Source organism: Salvelinus fontinalis, chromosome 16 (genome assembly GCF_029448725.1).
Source record: "Salvelinus fontinalis isolate EN_2023a chromosome 16, ASM2944872v1, whole genome shotgun sequence".
Taxonomy (NCBI): Eukaryota; Metazoa; Chordata; class Actinopteri; order Salmoniformes; family Salmonidae; genus Salvelinus; species Salvelinus fontinalis.
In genome coordinates, this window is record NC_074680.1 from 47,302,327 (window position 1) to 47,315,154 (window position 12,828).

The 12,828-nt window shown below is 43.5% G+C and overlaps 1 protein-coding gene across 1 annotated transcript in view; it reads left to right on the forward strand.

The window, feature by feature from the left end:
• LOC129813274 (tandem C2 domains nuclear protein-like) overlaps window positions 1-7,821 on the forward strand; it is a 50,159-nt gene extending 42,338 nt beyond the window's left edge. The window contains exons 9-11 of the mRNA XM_055865590.1: window positions 1,489-1,594; window positions 2,022-2,218; window positions 2,422-7,821. Of these exons, the coding sequence (XP_055721565.1) occupies window positions 1,489-1,594; window positions 2,022-2,218; window positions 2,422-2,532 (414 nt within the window). The 3' untranslated portion in view covers window positions 2,533-7,821. The remainder of the gene's footprint in view (window positions 1-1,488; window positions 1,595-2,021; window positions 2,219-2,421) is intronic.
• Window positions 7,822-12,828: the final 5,007 nt, after the last annotated feature.

A 12,828-nucleotide genomic window follows, 5' to 3' on the forward strand; every position in this document is an offset into this window, starting at 1 on the left:
CACCAATCTCAACAAACCATTTCTGTATGGGCCTCGCTTTGTGCATGGGGGCATTGTCATCCTGAAACAGGAAAAGGACCTTCCCTTTGGCAGATAATAAGTCAGTATGGGGGAAAATGACATTATAAATGGAAGGTGTTCTGTTTCTGTGGTCCAGAAGTCAGTGGTAGGTCATTCCTCGGGAGGGACGGAGAGAGGGAGAGGACATTCTGTGGTCCAGAAGTCAGTGGTAGGTCATTCCTCAGGAGGGACGGAGAGAGGGAGAGGACATTCTGTGGTCCAGACGTCAGTGGTAGGTCATTCCTCAGGAGGGACGGAGAGAGGGAGAGGACATTCTGTGGTCCAGACGTCAGTGGTAGGGCAAACCTCAGGAGGGACGGAGAGAGGGAGAGGACATTCTGTGGTCCAGAAGTCAGTGGTAGGGCAAACCTCAGGAGGGACGGAGAGAGGGAGAGGACATTCTGTGGTCCAGACGTCAGTGGTAGGTCAAACCTCAGGAGGGACGGAGAGAGGGAGAGGACATTCTGTGGTCCAGAAGTCAGTGGTAGGTCAAACCTCAGGAGGGACGGAGAGAGGGAGAGGACATTCTGTGGGCCAGAAGTCAGTGGTAGGTCAAACCTCAGGAGGGACGGAGAGAGGGAGAGGACATTCTGTGGTCCAGACGTCAGTGGTAGGGCAAACCTCAGGAGGGACGGAGAGAGGGAGAGGACATTCTGTGGTCCAGAAGTCAGTAGTAGGTCAAACCTCAGGAGGGACGGAGAGAGGGAGAGGACATTCTGTGGTCCAGAAGTCAGTGGTAGGTCAAACCTCAGGAGGGACGGAGAGAGGGAGAGGACATTCTGTGGTCCAGAAGTCAGTGGTAGGTCAAACCTCAGGAGGGACGGAGAGAGGGAGAGGACATTCTGTGGTCCAGAAGTCAGTGGTAGGGCAAACCTCAGGAGGGACGGAGAGAGGGAGAGGACAAAAGAGACATCCAACAGCACCTTGTTAAACCATATGATTTAGTCTACCACTTTATGGTACACATAGACAGCACAAACAAGCACAGAACATCCAATTCCTGTCGGTTAACTCCTAAAAATGTCCATGTGGTATTTACACTATCTTCTTCAACTTGGTACTCCTTCAAACTAATCCATAACGCAAGATGGTGCCGACAGAGATGGTCACCTCGCTTCGAGTCCTTACACAAGAATTTCACTACACTCACATTAACATCTGCTAACCATGTGTATGTGACTAGTAAAATTTGATTTAACGATTTGACACAGAAGCAGTAAGTATTTTATCTACCTAGTCTTACGTTACCATACCTCCAAATCACGTTGTCACGCCGCATTAGCTACCTAACCAAGTACAGGCATTGGGGAAGGCACCAGTGTGTTTAGCAACATGAGGTTGTCGGTAGGAAATGTTTGAAACTGTTAGAAATGTGTCCAGTCTCCAGTGTCTGAAGTTCTCCTCTTCTTCCTCTCCGTCTTTCTCCAGGTGTGTCACGCTGAGCTGCACCTGGCCACCTGTTTCCAGCCCGTTAACGGACGCATCCAACTGCAGGTCCTCGCTGCCCAGAATCTCCCTGCTCCACTCAGGCAGGGTAGGTGTCTACTTCACCTGACCAGACCAGGGTTCAAAATATTATTTGAAAAAAATAAAAAATGTAGCTGTGCTCGATTGAACTTGCCTGTTGCAATGGAACCAATGGAACCAATGGAACGTCCAACAAGTGCCAACCCTGGACACCACCAGGCACTCCGGGCAGGCTACAACAGCAAATACTGAATGTTTTAGAAATATATCTATTAGTATTTGAACTCAGGTCTGGATCTGACCACCTACATTATTCACGTACATCATTCTTCGGGAAAAAAAAAAAATATATATTTGAATGATAAGTAATCTTGAGTGGCCATCCTTACAAATCCCGTCTGGTACGTGAGAAGCCTTGGGATTCCGAGGCTAACGAGTAACCATTTTGTTTGTTTTGTCCCCGCCCCTTCCTTCCTTCCTTGTCTGTGAAACAGCGTTCTTTGTGAAGATAGAGATGCAGCAGTCGGGCAGGGTGGTGATGAAGAAGAAGACTCACACCCTGAAGTCCTCCGGAGGTCAGCTGACCTGGACTGAGTCTTTCTACTTCCCCTTAGCTCTGGACCAGAGCTTCCTTCTGTCAGTCAAACTCTACAGTCACCGCTCTGTCAGACGAAAACACTTCCTCGGACAGGTGATAACGGCTTAAACGTACTGTATCTGTATGACTTTGTTGTTGTTTGACTTTCTTCTTCGTTTTCTTCTTCTTCTTCTTGCCACTATTCCATGCACACAAACGCTCTGCCTATCTCGCTGTCACACACACCAGTAACCACGTGGAGTGTTTGCGTTTTCGAAGATTAGGCCAGTTACATAACAACATCCATTTTTCTGCAGGTTCACCTTGGCTTCGACAGCCCAACGCAGGAAGCAGCAGAGCAGTGGAGGGACAGCATGTCTCACCCCGAGAGGGTGGTGGCTGTATGGCACAGACTCAACGGGTCCTGAAACGCCTGTAGAAATTCACACAGCCTGTAGAAACTCACACAGCCTGTAGAAACTCACACAGCCTGTAGAAACTCACACAGCCTGTAGAAACTCACACAGCCTGTAGAAACTCACACAGCCTGTAGCAACTCACACAGCCTGTAGCAACTCACACAGCCTGTCACAGCCTGTAGAAACTCACACAGCCTGTAGCAATTCACACAGCCTGTAGCAACTCACACAGCCTGTCACAGCCTGTAGAAACTCACACAGCCTGTCACAGCCTGTAGAAACTCACACAGCCTGTCACAGCCTGTAGCAACTCACACAGCCTGTCACAGCCTGTAGCAACTCACACAGCCTGTCACAGCCTGTAGAAACTCACACAGCCTACATTCAAAATGGCACCCTATTTCGGGGGTTCTCAAAGTGGGGTCCACGGTGGTACTGCCACGGAGTCCGTGGCCACATCTCAAAATAAATATTTAAAAAATATTAAAATAAAATACATTTCTTATTAATATTACAAACAACAACAGGTTAAACACAAATTTTCGCATATGGATCTATGGAATAAGTTTATGGTGTGTAATACAATGTTATATTATTAACCTAAAATGTATGTTCTTAAAGGCCTAATGCAGTCAAAACTGTGATTTTCCTATGTTTTATATATGAGGTTGGAATAATACTGTGAAATTGTGAAAATTATGATAATGCCCTTTTAGTGTAAGAGCTGTTTTGAAAAGACCTGAAATTTCATCCTGTTTTGGTGAGATGGAGTTTTGGTCTGCCTGAAGACATCACCAAGCAGTAAATTAATTAATCAAATGAAATCAAACTTTATTTGTCACATGCGTCGAAAACAACAAGTGTAGTAGACCTTACCCGTGAAATGCTGACTTACAAGCCCTTAACCAACGGTGCAGTTCAAGAAAGAGTTAAGAAAATATTTAACAAGTAAACTAAAGTCAAAATCATTAAAAAGTAACACAATAAAATAACAATAATGAGACTATATACAGGGTACTGAGTCAATGTGCGGGGGTACAGGTTAGTCAAGGTAATTTGTACATGTAGGTAGGGGTGAAGTGACTATGCATAGATAATAAACAGCGAGTAGCAACAGTGTATAAAACAAATGGAGGGGGGGGGGGGGGCAATTTAAATAGTCCAGGTGGCCATTTGATTAATTGTTCATCAGTCTGATGGCTTGGTGGTAGAAGCTGTTAAGGAGCCTTTTGGTCCTAGACTTGGCGCTCCGGTACCGCTTGCCGTGCGGTAGCAGAGAGAACAGTCTGTGACTTGGGTGACTGGAGTAATCTCAGTTCTGATGTCCAGAAGTTATTTTCGGTCATAAGAGACGGTGAGCAGCAACATTATGTACAAAACAAGTTACGAACAACACGAAACAACTAACAAAATAGCGCAGTTGGTTAGGAGCATGTAAAACATCAGCCATCCCCTCCGGCGCCAATAAGAAAGACATTTTCAAATCTCTCTGCCAATAACAGCTCGTTTTCAGTTTCCCCCTCCCCCACTCAGACCACTCCCAGACAGTCCTAGCAAAATTCTTGCTTTAGAAATTGCTCTTTACTAAGAAGCTATTTTTGTTTATTTTTGACCATTTCATTTGAAACAATCACAGTAACGTACTTAATTGTTACCCAACAACAAAACATCTCTCTGCCCCATGACAAAATGTGTAAGAATTACAGAATAAAAAATACAAAAACGGCAACATTTTCTCTCCGATGCCAAGTAGCAGGGCTTTAAAACGTTCCATCCCAGGGCTCAAGACTTGGTTCGCCCGGCCACGCGCTGCCAAAGTCATAGTAAAACTCCTCGGGGCCATACTTGTGAACATAAGCAACCATTTAAATGTAAACAGTTTCATCCGCCGTATCAGCACATTAAAATCGTTGATTTACTTGCACGTGACCAGAATGCTAAATTGTAGCTGGTTCCAGATAAAATGGCGCACGTTTAGCCCTATGCTAACCTCACCAGGTGACACTAATTATATCCTGGCAAAAGTTCTGGAAATGAAGATTGAGAATTGAATTAAAAAAAGGAGTGACCTCTTTCAGCCTAGCACACAAACACACTGCACATCATAGGCTATATTACATAGACGTGTACACCTAAATGTAGCCCTACAATGTTTAATGTGCATTTATTATAATCATCTGCTTTGTTACTTAGGCTATACGTTATTTGACTCGAGGAGGATGTCCAAGTCCAAGTGTACAGTGGGATTGATTATAGGTTGCACTCTTGTTATCATCCTACAGGTGGCAGTAATGAAGTTATTTTTAAAATACGTTTTATTGCGAGTGGAACAGACAGTCTAAATGGAGGACAACTCTGGGCTGTAAATCTATCTGATGGGGAATTAGTTCTATTTGACAAAGTCATCTTAACTCTCTGATTAGCCTTTTCTGTAGGCTAGCTACTATAGGATATCCAATCAACGTAGCTACATTCATTCACATCAAATAGTGTTCTCCTTATGTTATAACATGCTAATGAATATGAGGCATTGTATGGTACACCTCAATTCATAATGAACCCCATTAACTACCATGGTCCTATTACACATGCACTATAGCCTCGGCTTCCAGGCCCGCTGAGGTGAACGCATGGTGGAGCCTACCCATGGAGTGATTACGCCCTCTCCTGGCGAAGAGACGTTAGTGTAGGCTGTATTCTTATGTAGGCTACACTTACATGCAGGCCTGCAGCGTTTTATAGGCTATGCGTTATTATATACATCGACTTCGTGACATGGCGTTTGGAATTGAGCGTCAAAGACCGGCAGTGAACAGTTTTTTTGGAACGGTTGCTTATGTTCGATAATTATCGCCCCCTTGTATGCTATTTTTATCTGACTCGAGTTGTGTTCTGGTTATGAGAGGGTCCCTGATGACAAAAGGAGTCCCCGGCCCCACAAAACAATATGAGAACCCCTGCCCAATTTTAGTGCATAACTTCTGACCGGCTCTGGTCAAGAGTAGAGCACCATATATGGAATAGGTTGCCATTTGGGACGTAGACACAGCCTCACCTGGACAGGCAGGTGACCAAGACGACTTAGACACAGCCTCACCTGGACAGGCAGGTGACCAAGACGATGTAGACACAGCCTCACCTGAACAGACAGGTGACCAAGACGACGTAGACACAGCCTCACCTGAACAGACAGGTTACCAAGACGACGTAGACACAGCCTCACCTGGACAGGCAGGTGACCAAGACGATGTAGACACAGCCTCACCTGGACAGGCAGGTGACCAAGACGATGTAGACACAGCCTCACCTGGACAGGCAGGTGACCAAGACGACGTAGACACAGCCTCACCTGGACAGGCAGGTGACCAAGACGACGTAGACACAGCCTCACCTGGACAGACAGGTGACCAAGACGAAAGTAGACACAGCCTCACCTGGACAGGCAGGTGACCAAGACGACGTAGACACAGCCTCACCTGGACAGGCAGGTGACCAAGACGACTTAGACACAGCCTCACCTAGACACGCAGGTGACCAAGACGACGTAGACACAGCCTCACCTGAACAGACAGGTGACCAAGACGACGTAGACACAGCCTCACCTGAACAGACAGGTGACCAAGACGACGTAGACACAGCCTCACCTGAACAGACAGGTGACCAAGACGACGTAGACACAGCCTCACCTGAACAGACAGGTGACCAAGACGACGTAGACACAGCCTCACCTGAACAGACAGGTGACCAAGACGATGTAGACACAGCCTCACCTGAACAGACAGGTGACCAAGACGATGTAGACACAGCCTCACCTGAACAGACAGGTGACCAAGACGACGTAGTCACAGCCTCACCTGGACAGGCAGGTGACCAAGACGACGTAGACACAGCCTCACCTGGACAGGCAGGTGACCAAGACGACGTAGACACAGCCTCACCTAGACACGCAGGTGACCAAGACGACGTAGACACAGCCTCACCTAGACACGCGGGTGACCAAGACGACGTAGACACAGCCTCACCTAGACAGGCAGGTGACCAAGACGATGTAGACACAGCCTCACCTGGACAGGCAGGTGACCAAGACGACGTAGACACAGCCTCACCTGGACAGGCAGGTGACCAAGACGACGTAGACACAGCCTCACCTGGACAGGCAGGTGACCAAGACGATGTAGACACAGCCTCACCTGGACAGGCAGGTGACCAAGACGACTTAGACACAGCCTCACCTAGACAGGCAGGTGACCAAGACGACGTAGACACAGCCTCACCTGAACAGACAGGTGACCAAGACCAAGACCTGTAAACTCATAACACAAGCACATGCTTTTTAGTCGAGAACCGGACCCATAGGAACAACCACACCTGTACCTGTACCTGTACCTGTATGCTCTATAACTGGGCTTGGCAACAGACAGCTTTTTCAAAGACTGTTAAATCACCAGGAATTCAGCAAAAATTTGTTTAATATAGTAAATATGTTCAATTATTTTGGGGCTTAGTTCCTAGATTCAATCAGATCAAACTGACATAGCTGATGTTTTGACCGTGTTGGGAGGTGGAACTACGTTGGAGAGGTCAAACGTTTCTGTCTCCCTAATGGAGGTGTAGATTACATCTCACATTCCAGTGTTCCCAACATGTAAACAAGTCTGCATGGGATTTCTCTTAAATGCGACGCCGTGCAACCAATGACAATGGTCGCTTTAGGTATAACGCCAGGAGCCACTTGTGGATTTCACGTCTCTAACGCAGTTCCACCTCCGATACCGCCAAAATGTAAATATTAGTATAGAGTTATGTTCCGCCCCCCCCCCCGACCATCTGCTCCGACATAAATCGGGCCTGCGTCTCAATGTGGGCACATCCTGTTGTTTTATAAGATCACAGGACACTGCTTCCACTACAGATTATGTTTCCTCACTCTGCTTAATTAAAAAAGAGTTGTTATTTAAACACATTCTGTGAATGTCTGGAAGAACAAATTGATTTGTTTATTTTTTTTGTCGATAAAGTTTGACTCGTTTTTGTATGTTGTCAAATGTTTTAGTGAACGTGCAGTACATTCGGGGAAAGTTATTTTTGAATGGATATGGATGTTTTTAAAGAAAGAAAATGATTTTTAAACTCTTATTTAATATATTTATAGCTGTTTATAACTGCTAGGAATTGTAGCATGTATGAATACCTGGTCTATTATAATGTATCAATATTTTTTGCACTTCCTTGTTTAGTCTTCTAATCTTAATCTAGAGAACTACTGTATAAACATAATAAATTATTAACCTCACATTAGCATATTAGCGTATAGTATAATTATTAATCTCACATTAGCATATTAGCATATAAACACTGGTATGAGAGTCTTTCATCTCCCGTCTATTATGTAATGACATGTAAAGATAAGCATGATTAAAACTAAGGTCCTATCTTAAACCCAAATCTGTACAGATGTCAGACCTGGTTTGTTCTGATCAAAGCTGTTGTGAAAGCAAGGAAACAGTCCAGTCTGTTGTTTCAGTATGTGTAGCATACGATGCTAACGTATCCCTCAGTATTCTATAGGCCAGTGTGTATCTTCTCTGAAATGGGACCAACAACCATAAACAATTTGTAGCCTTTTATTATAGAATTGCGTGAGTGACACGTGTTCAGAATAAAACTGTGAAAGATTCCACACTGGCCTCAATACAATAGACATGTCCACTGCGTCACTCATCTCCTTCCAACTCTCAAAAAATGTAAGTTTCCTGCTGGTTCGGGTTGCAATCATCTGAAATCATGTGTTGTCCACTGACCTGTATTCTACAAAAATTCAATCAAGGATTTTCTTGTCCAACAATAGAGAAACGGTTTTGGTCTGGCCATTGAAAAATGGGATTTAAAAAGACTATATTTATATATATATTTTAAATATTACGGTTAGAAACCACTTTATCTACCTGAAAGGGGACATTAATATTGTCTTTACATGAACATATAGTATCAAATTACAGCAATGTGCATATATAAACCCTTAGAAGCCCATTCTAAACCAATTATCAAGGCAGCCTTAGTGTAAAGTGTTACCAGCAATGTCCTAGTCTATTAGGAGTGTGGTATATTGATGTCAGGCTGATCAGTGTCTAGGTGTGTGGTATATTGGTGTCAGGCTGATCAGTGTCTATTGGGAGTGTGGTATATTGGTGTCAGGCTGATCAGTGTATATTAGGAGTGTGGTATATTGGTGTCAGGCTGATCAGTGTCTATTAGGAGTGTGGTATATTGGTGTCAGGCTGATCAGTGTCTATTGGGAGTGTGGTATATTGGTGTCAGGCTGATCAGTGTCTATTAGGAGTGTGGTATATTGGTGTCAGGCTGATCAGTGTCTATTAGGAGTGTGGTATATTGGTGTCAGGCTGATCAGTGTCTATTAGGAATGTGGTGTATTGGTCAGGCTGATCAGTGTCTATTAGGAGTGTGGTGTATTGGTGTCAGGCTGATCAATGTCTATTAGGAGTGTGGTATATTGGTGTCAGGCTGATCAGTGTCTAGGTGTGTGGTATATTGGTGTCAGGCTGATCCGTGTCTATTAGGAGTGTGGTATATTGGTGTCAGGCTGATCAGTGTCTAGGAGTGTGGTGTATTGGTGTCAGGCTGATCAGTGTCTATTAGGAATGTGGTGTATTGGTCAGGCTGATCAGTGTCTATTAGGAGTGTGGTGTATTGGTGTCAGGCTGATCAGTATCTATTTGGAGTGTGGTATATTGGTGTCAGGCTGATCAGTGTCTATTAGGAGTGTGGTGTATTGGTGTCAGGCTGATCAATGTCTATTAGGAGTGTGGTATATTGGTGTCAGGCTGATCAGTGTCTAGGTGTGTGGTATATTGGTGTCAGGCTGATCCGTGTCTATTAGGAGTGTGGTATATTGGTGTCAGGCTGATCAGTGTCTAGGAGTGTGGTGTATTGGTGTCAGGCTGATCAGTGTCTATTAGGAATGTGGTGTATTGGTGTCAGGCTGATCAGTGTCTAGGAGTGTGGTATATTGGTGTCAGGCTGATCAGTGTCTAGGAGTGTGCTATATTGGTCAGGCTGATCAGTGGAAGGTGTGTGTGAGCAGCTGTGATGGCACATCTCTACAAACACACTCAAGGGACACTTACGTTGTGGACTAAGACAACAATACATGGTGTGTATGGGCAATGCTTGCTTGCGTGTCTATCCAGAACAACAAGGCTTTCCACGTGACGTGCGACAAGCGTCAAATGCCGCCTCTACATCCTGGATGTTTAATCGGCAGTCGTCATTTACGTAATTAATGTTTGATCTAAGTTAATGTTTAGCCAGCCTGCAAGCATTCTAGACACACATTGGCCAATAGTCTTTCTTAGCACTCGGCCAGACCCTTTGCTCTTTGTTAACTGAGAGAACAGGAAGTACTGCTATAATGTATGGAGAGACTGTCTCGTTAAGGTTTTTCGGGAAGTTGTGTGTAACACCTGGGTTCAACTACTACTTGGCTTTAGAATGTGTGTGAGGTGGGCGGGGTTTTCACCTGTTGAGACTTTTCTATTGGTTCCGTTGCAACAGGTAAGCTCAATCAAGCACAGATCCAGTGTTTTAAATGATTTTGAATAGTATTTGAACCCTTGTCTGGTGTGTAACAGGCTCTCTCTCATGTTGGCAACCTGCGGTCAAACATTCCTACCTGCCTTCTATGTTCAGGTCTTTATTTGGATTGGCCCACACTGATGATCTACAGGTGGTCATACTTTCCACAAACTATCTGTTGATAAGCAACTGCTTGCTAAGGTTTACGGTTAGGTTTAGATTAAGGGTTAGGGTTAGAATAAGGGTTAGGGTTAGAATAAGGGTTAGGGTTAGAATAAGGGTTAGGGTTAGAATAAGGGTTAGGGTTAGGTTTAGAATAAGGGTTAGGGTTAGGTTTAGAATAAGGGTTAGGGTTAGGTTTAGAATAAGGGTTAGGGTTAGGTTTAGAATAAGGGTTAGGTTTAGAATAAGGGTTAGGTTTAGAATAAGGGTTAGGGTTAGGTTTAGATTAAGGGTTAGGGTTAGAATAAGGGTTAGGGTTAGAATAAGGGTTAGGGTTAGATTAAGGGTTAGGGTTAGATTAAGGGTTAGGTTTAGAATAAGGGTTAGGTTTAGATTAAGGGTTAGGTTTAGATTAAGGGTTAGGTTTAGAATAAGGGTTAGGTTTAGATTAAGGGTTAAGGTTAGAATAAAGGTTAGGGTTAGGTTTAGAATAAGGGTTAGGTTTAGAATAAGGGTTAGGTTTAGAATAAGGGTTAGGTTTAGAATAAGGGTTAGGTTTAGAATAAGGGTTAGGTTTAGATTAAGGGTTAGGTTTAGATTAAGGGTTAGGTTTAGAATAAGGGTTAGGTTTAGATTAAGGGTTAGGTTTAGATTAAGGGTTAGGTTTAGATTAAGGGTTAGGTTTAGATTAAGGGTTAGGTTTAGAATAAGGGTTAGGGTTAGGTTTAGATTAAGGGTTAGGGTTAGAATAAGGGTTCGGTTTAGAATAAGGGTTAGGTTTAGAATAAGGGTTAGGTTTAGATTAAGGGTTAGGTTTAGATTAAGGGTTAGGTTTAGATTAAGGGTTAGGTTTAGAATAAGGGTTAGGTTTAGATTAAGGGTTAGGTTTAGAATAAGGGTTAGGTTTAGAATAAAGGTTAGGGTTAGGTTTAGAATAAAGGTTAGGGTTAGGTTTAGAATAAGGGTTAGGGTTAGGTTTAGAATAAGGGTTAGGTTTAGATTAAGGGTTAGGTTTAGATTAAGGGTTAGGTTTAGATTAAGGGTTAGGGTTAGAATAAAGGTTAGGGTTAGGTTTAGAATAAGGGTTAGGTTTAGAATAAAGGTTAGGGTTAGGTTTAGAATAAGGGTTAGGTTTAGAATAAGGGTTAGGTTTAGAATAAAGGTTAGGGTTAGGTTTAGAATAAGGGTTAGGTTTAGAATAAGGGTTAGGGTTAGGTTTAGAATAAGGGTTAGGGTTAGAATAAGGGTTAGGTTTAGAATAAGGGTTAGGGTTAGTAAGTAGTTAGTTGAAATGTTGTTGACAGTTATTGAACATCTACAAACCATTTCTTTGGGGACTATGCAACAGGAAAAAAAGTGTTACACAAGTTAATTCCGCCGTCACTATGGATAAAATGAGCGAAGGGCCTCAGTGTTTCTATGGTGACCAGAGCCATCCTGGGTTACCGGGATCTAAGTTAACTCTGTGTGTTCTGGTTGTGGCTAGATGGAGTACAGCTAAGGAACGGAAGTGATGCAAAAAGAAATGTAATTCTCTCACCTTTTTGCGATTTGTTTTTTGGGCGAGATGGAGTACAGCTAAGGACATACAGTACTTGGGATCCCCTGAGGAAAAACTATCATCTTTAACAAACAAATTAAAAACTAGTTTTTTCTTCAAGTGGCTATGAAATACAAACTCTCAGGTCTAGATTTAATAAGATCAAGTGTTAACCAGCAATAGCAGACACCCGCATAGCGGATATTTTGGCAGTGGGACTGAATTGGAGCCTTTAAATTAGTGAGCAACTGCTCTTGCATCATTGTCACAAAGTCACAACCGTCCCCGGTCCTGTTAGAAGTTCAAAACTAGGCTATATTGAAATAATTACGCTCAAATTGAAAAACCATTAAAGAATGAGGAGTTCCTCTCATTCTAATCAGGGTGTAGATTACATCTCACATTCCAGTGTTTGAACACGTAAACAAGGCAGGCCTCTACTTTTATTTAACAAGGAAAAATGTAGGAGTACTATTTGTTGCTGTTGATAACACGCCATTTTTCTTTGTAGTAATGGTGCAAGTATGACGGTCATGAATCTGTGCTCAGTGAGTTCTCCACATTTAGGGGCTGCCGTAGTGAAGGAATCATTGCAACAATTATGATTTATTTTATTTTATATCATAAATTAAAATTCCAGGTCGCAGAGCAAAAAATATTGAGGTACATATGCTAATGAAACTCCGTGCAGACACTTGTGGATTTGACAGCTCCGACAACATGCGAATCTGATTGAATCAGACCCTTATTGCCTTTTACACTATTGGAATGCGCTTTCATGTCATCATTGTTGTTGGGACAGCCTGAGGTACCTGAAGCTGTGAATCTGAAGTGTTCATTTGGGATTATAATTTCTCCAAGTGGGGTCCCCCTTCATTTTCTAGTGTCAATTTGGAATTGTTTGCAGAAAAGATTTGTGAACCCGACATAGAAGTAGAGCAGGATTACCGACCGGACATGCAGGGCACTTGTCTGACCACCAGGGGGCCCCCAACCCAAAGAATAGAATA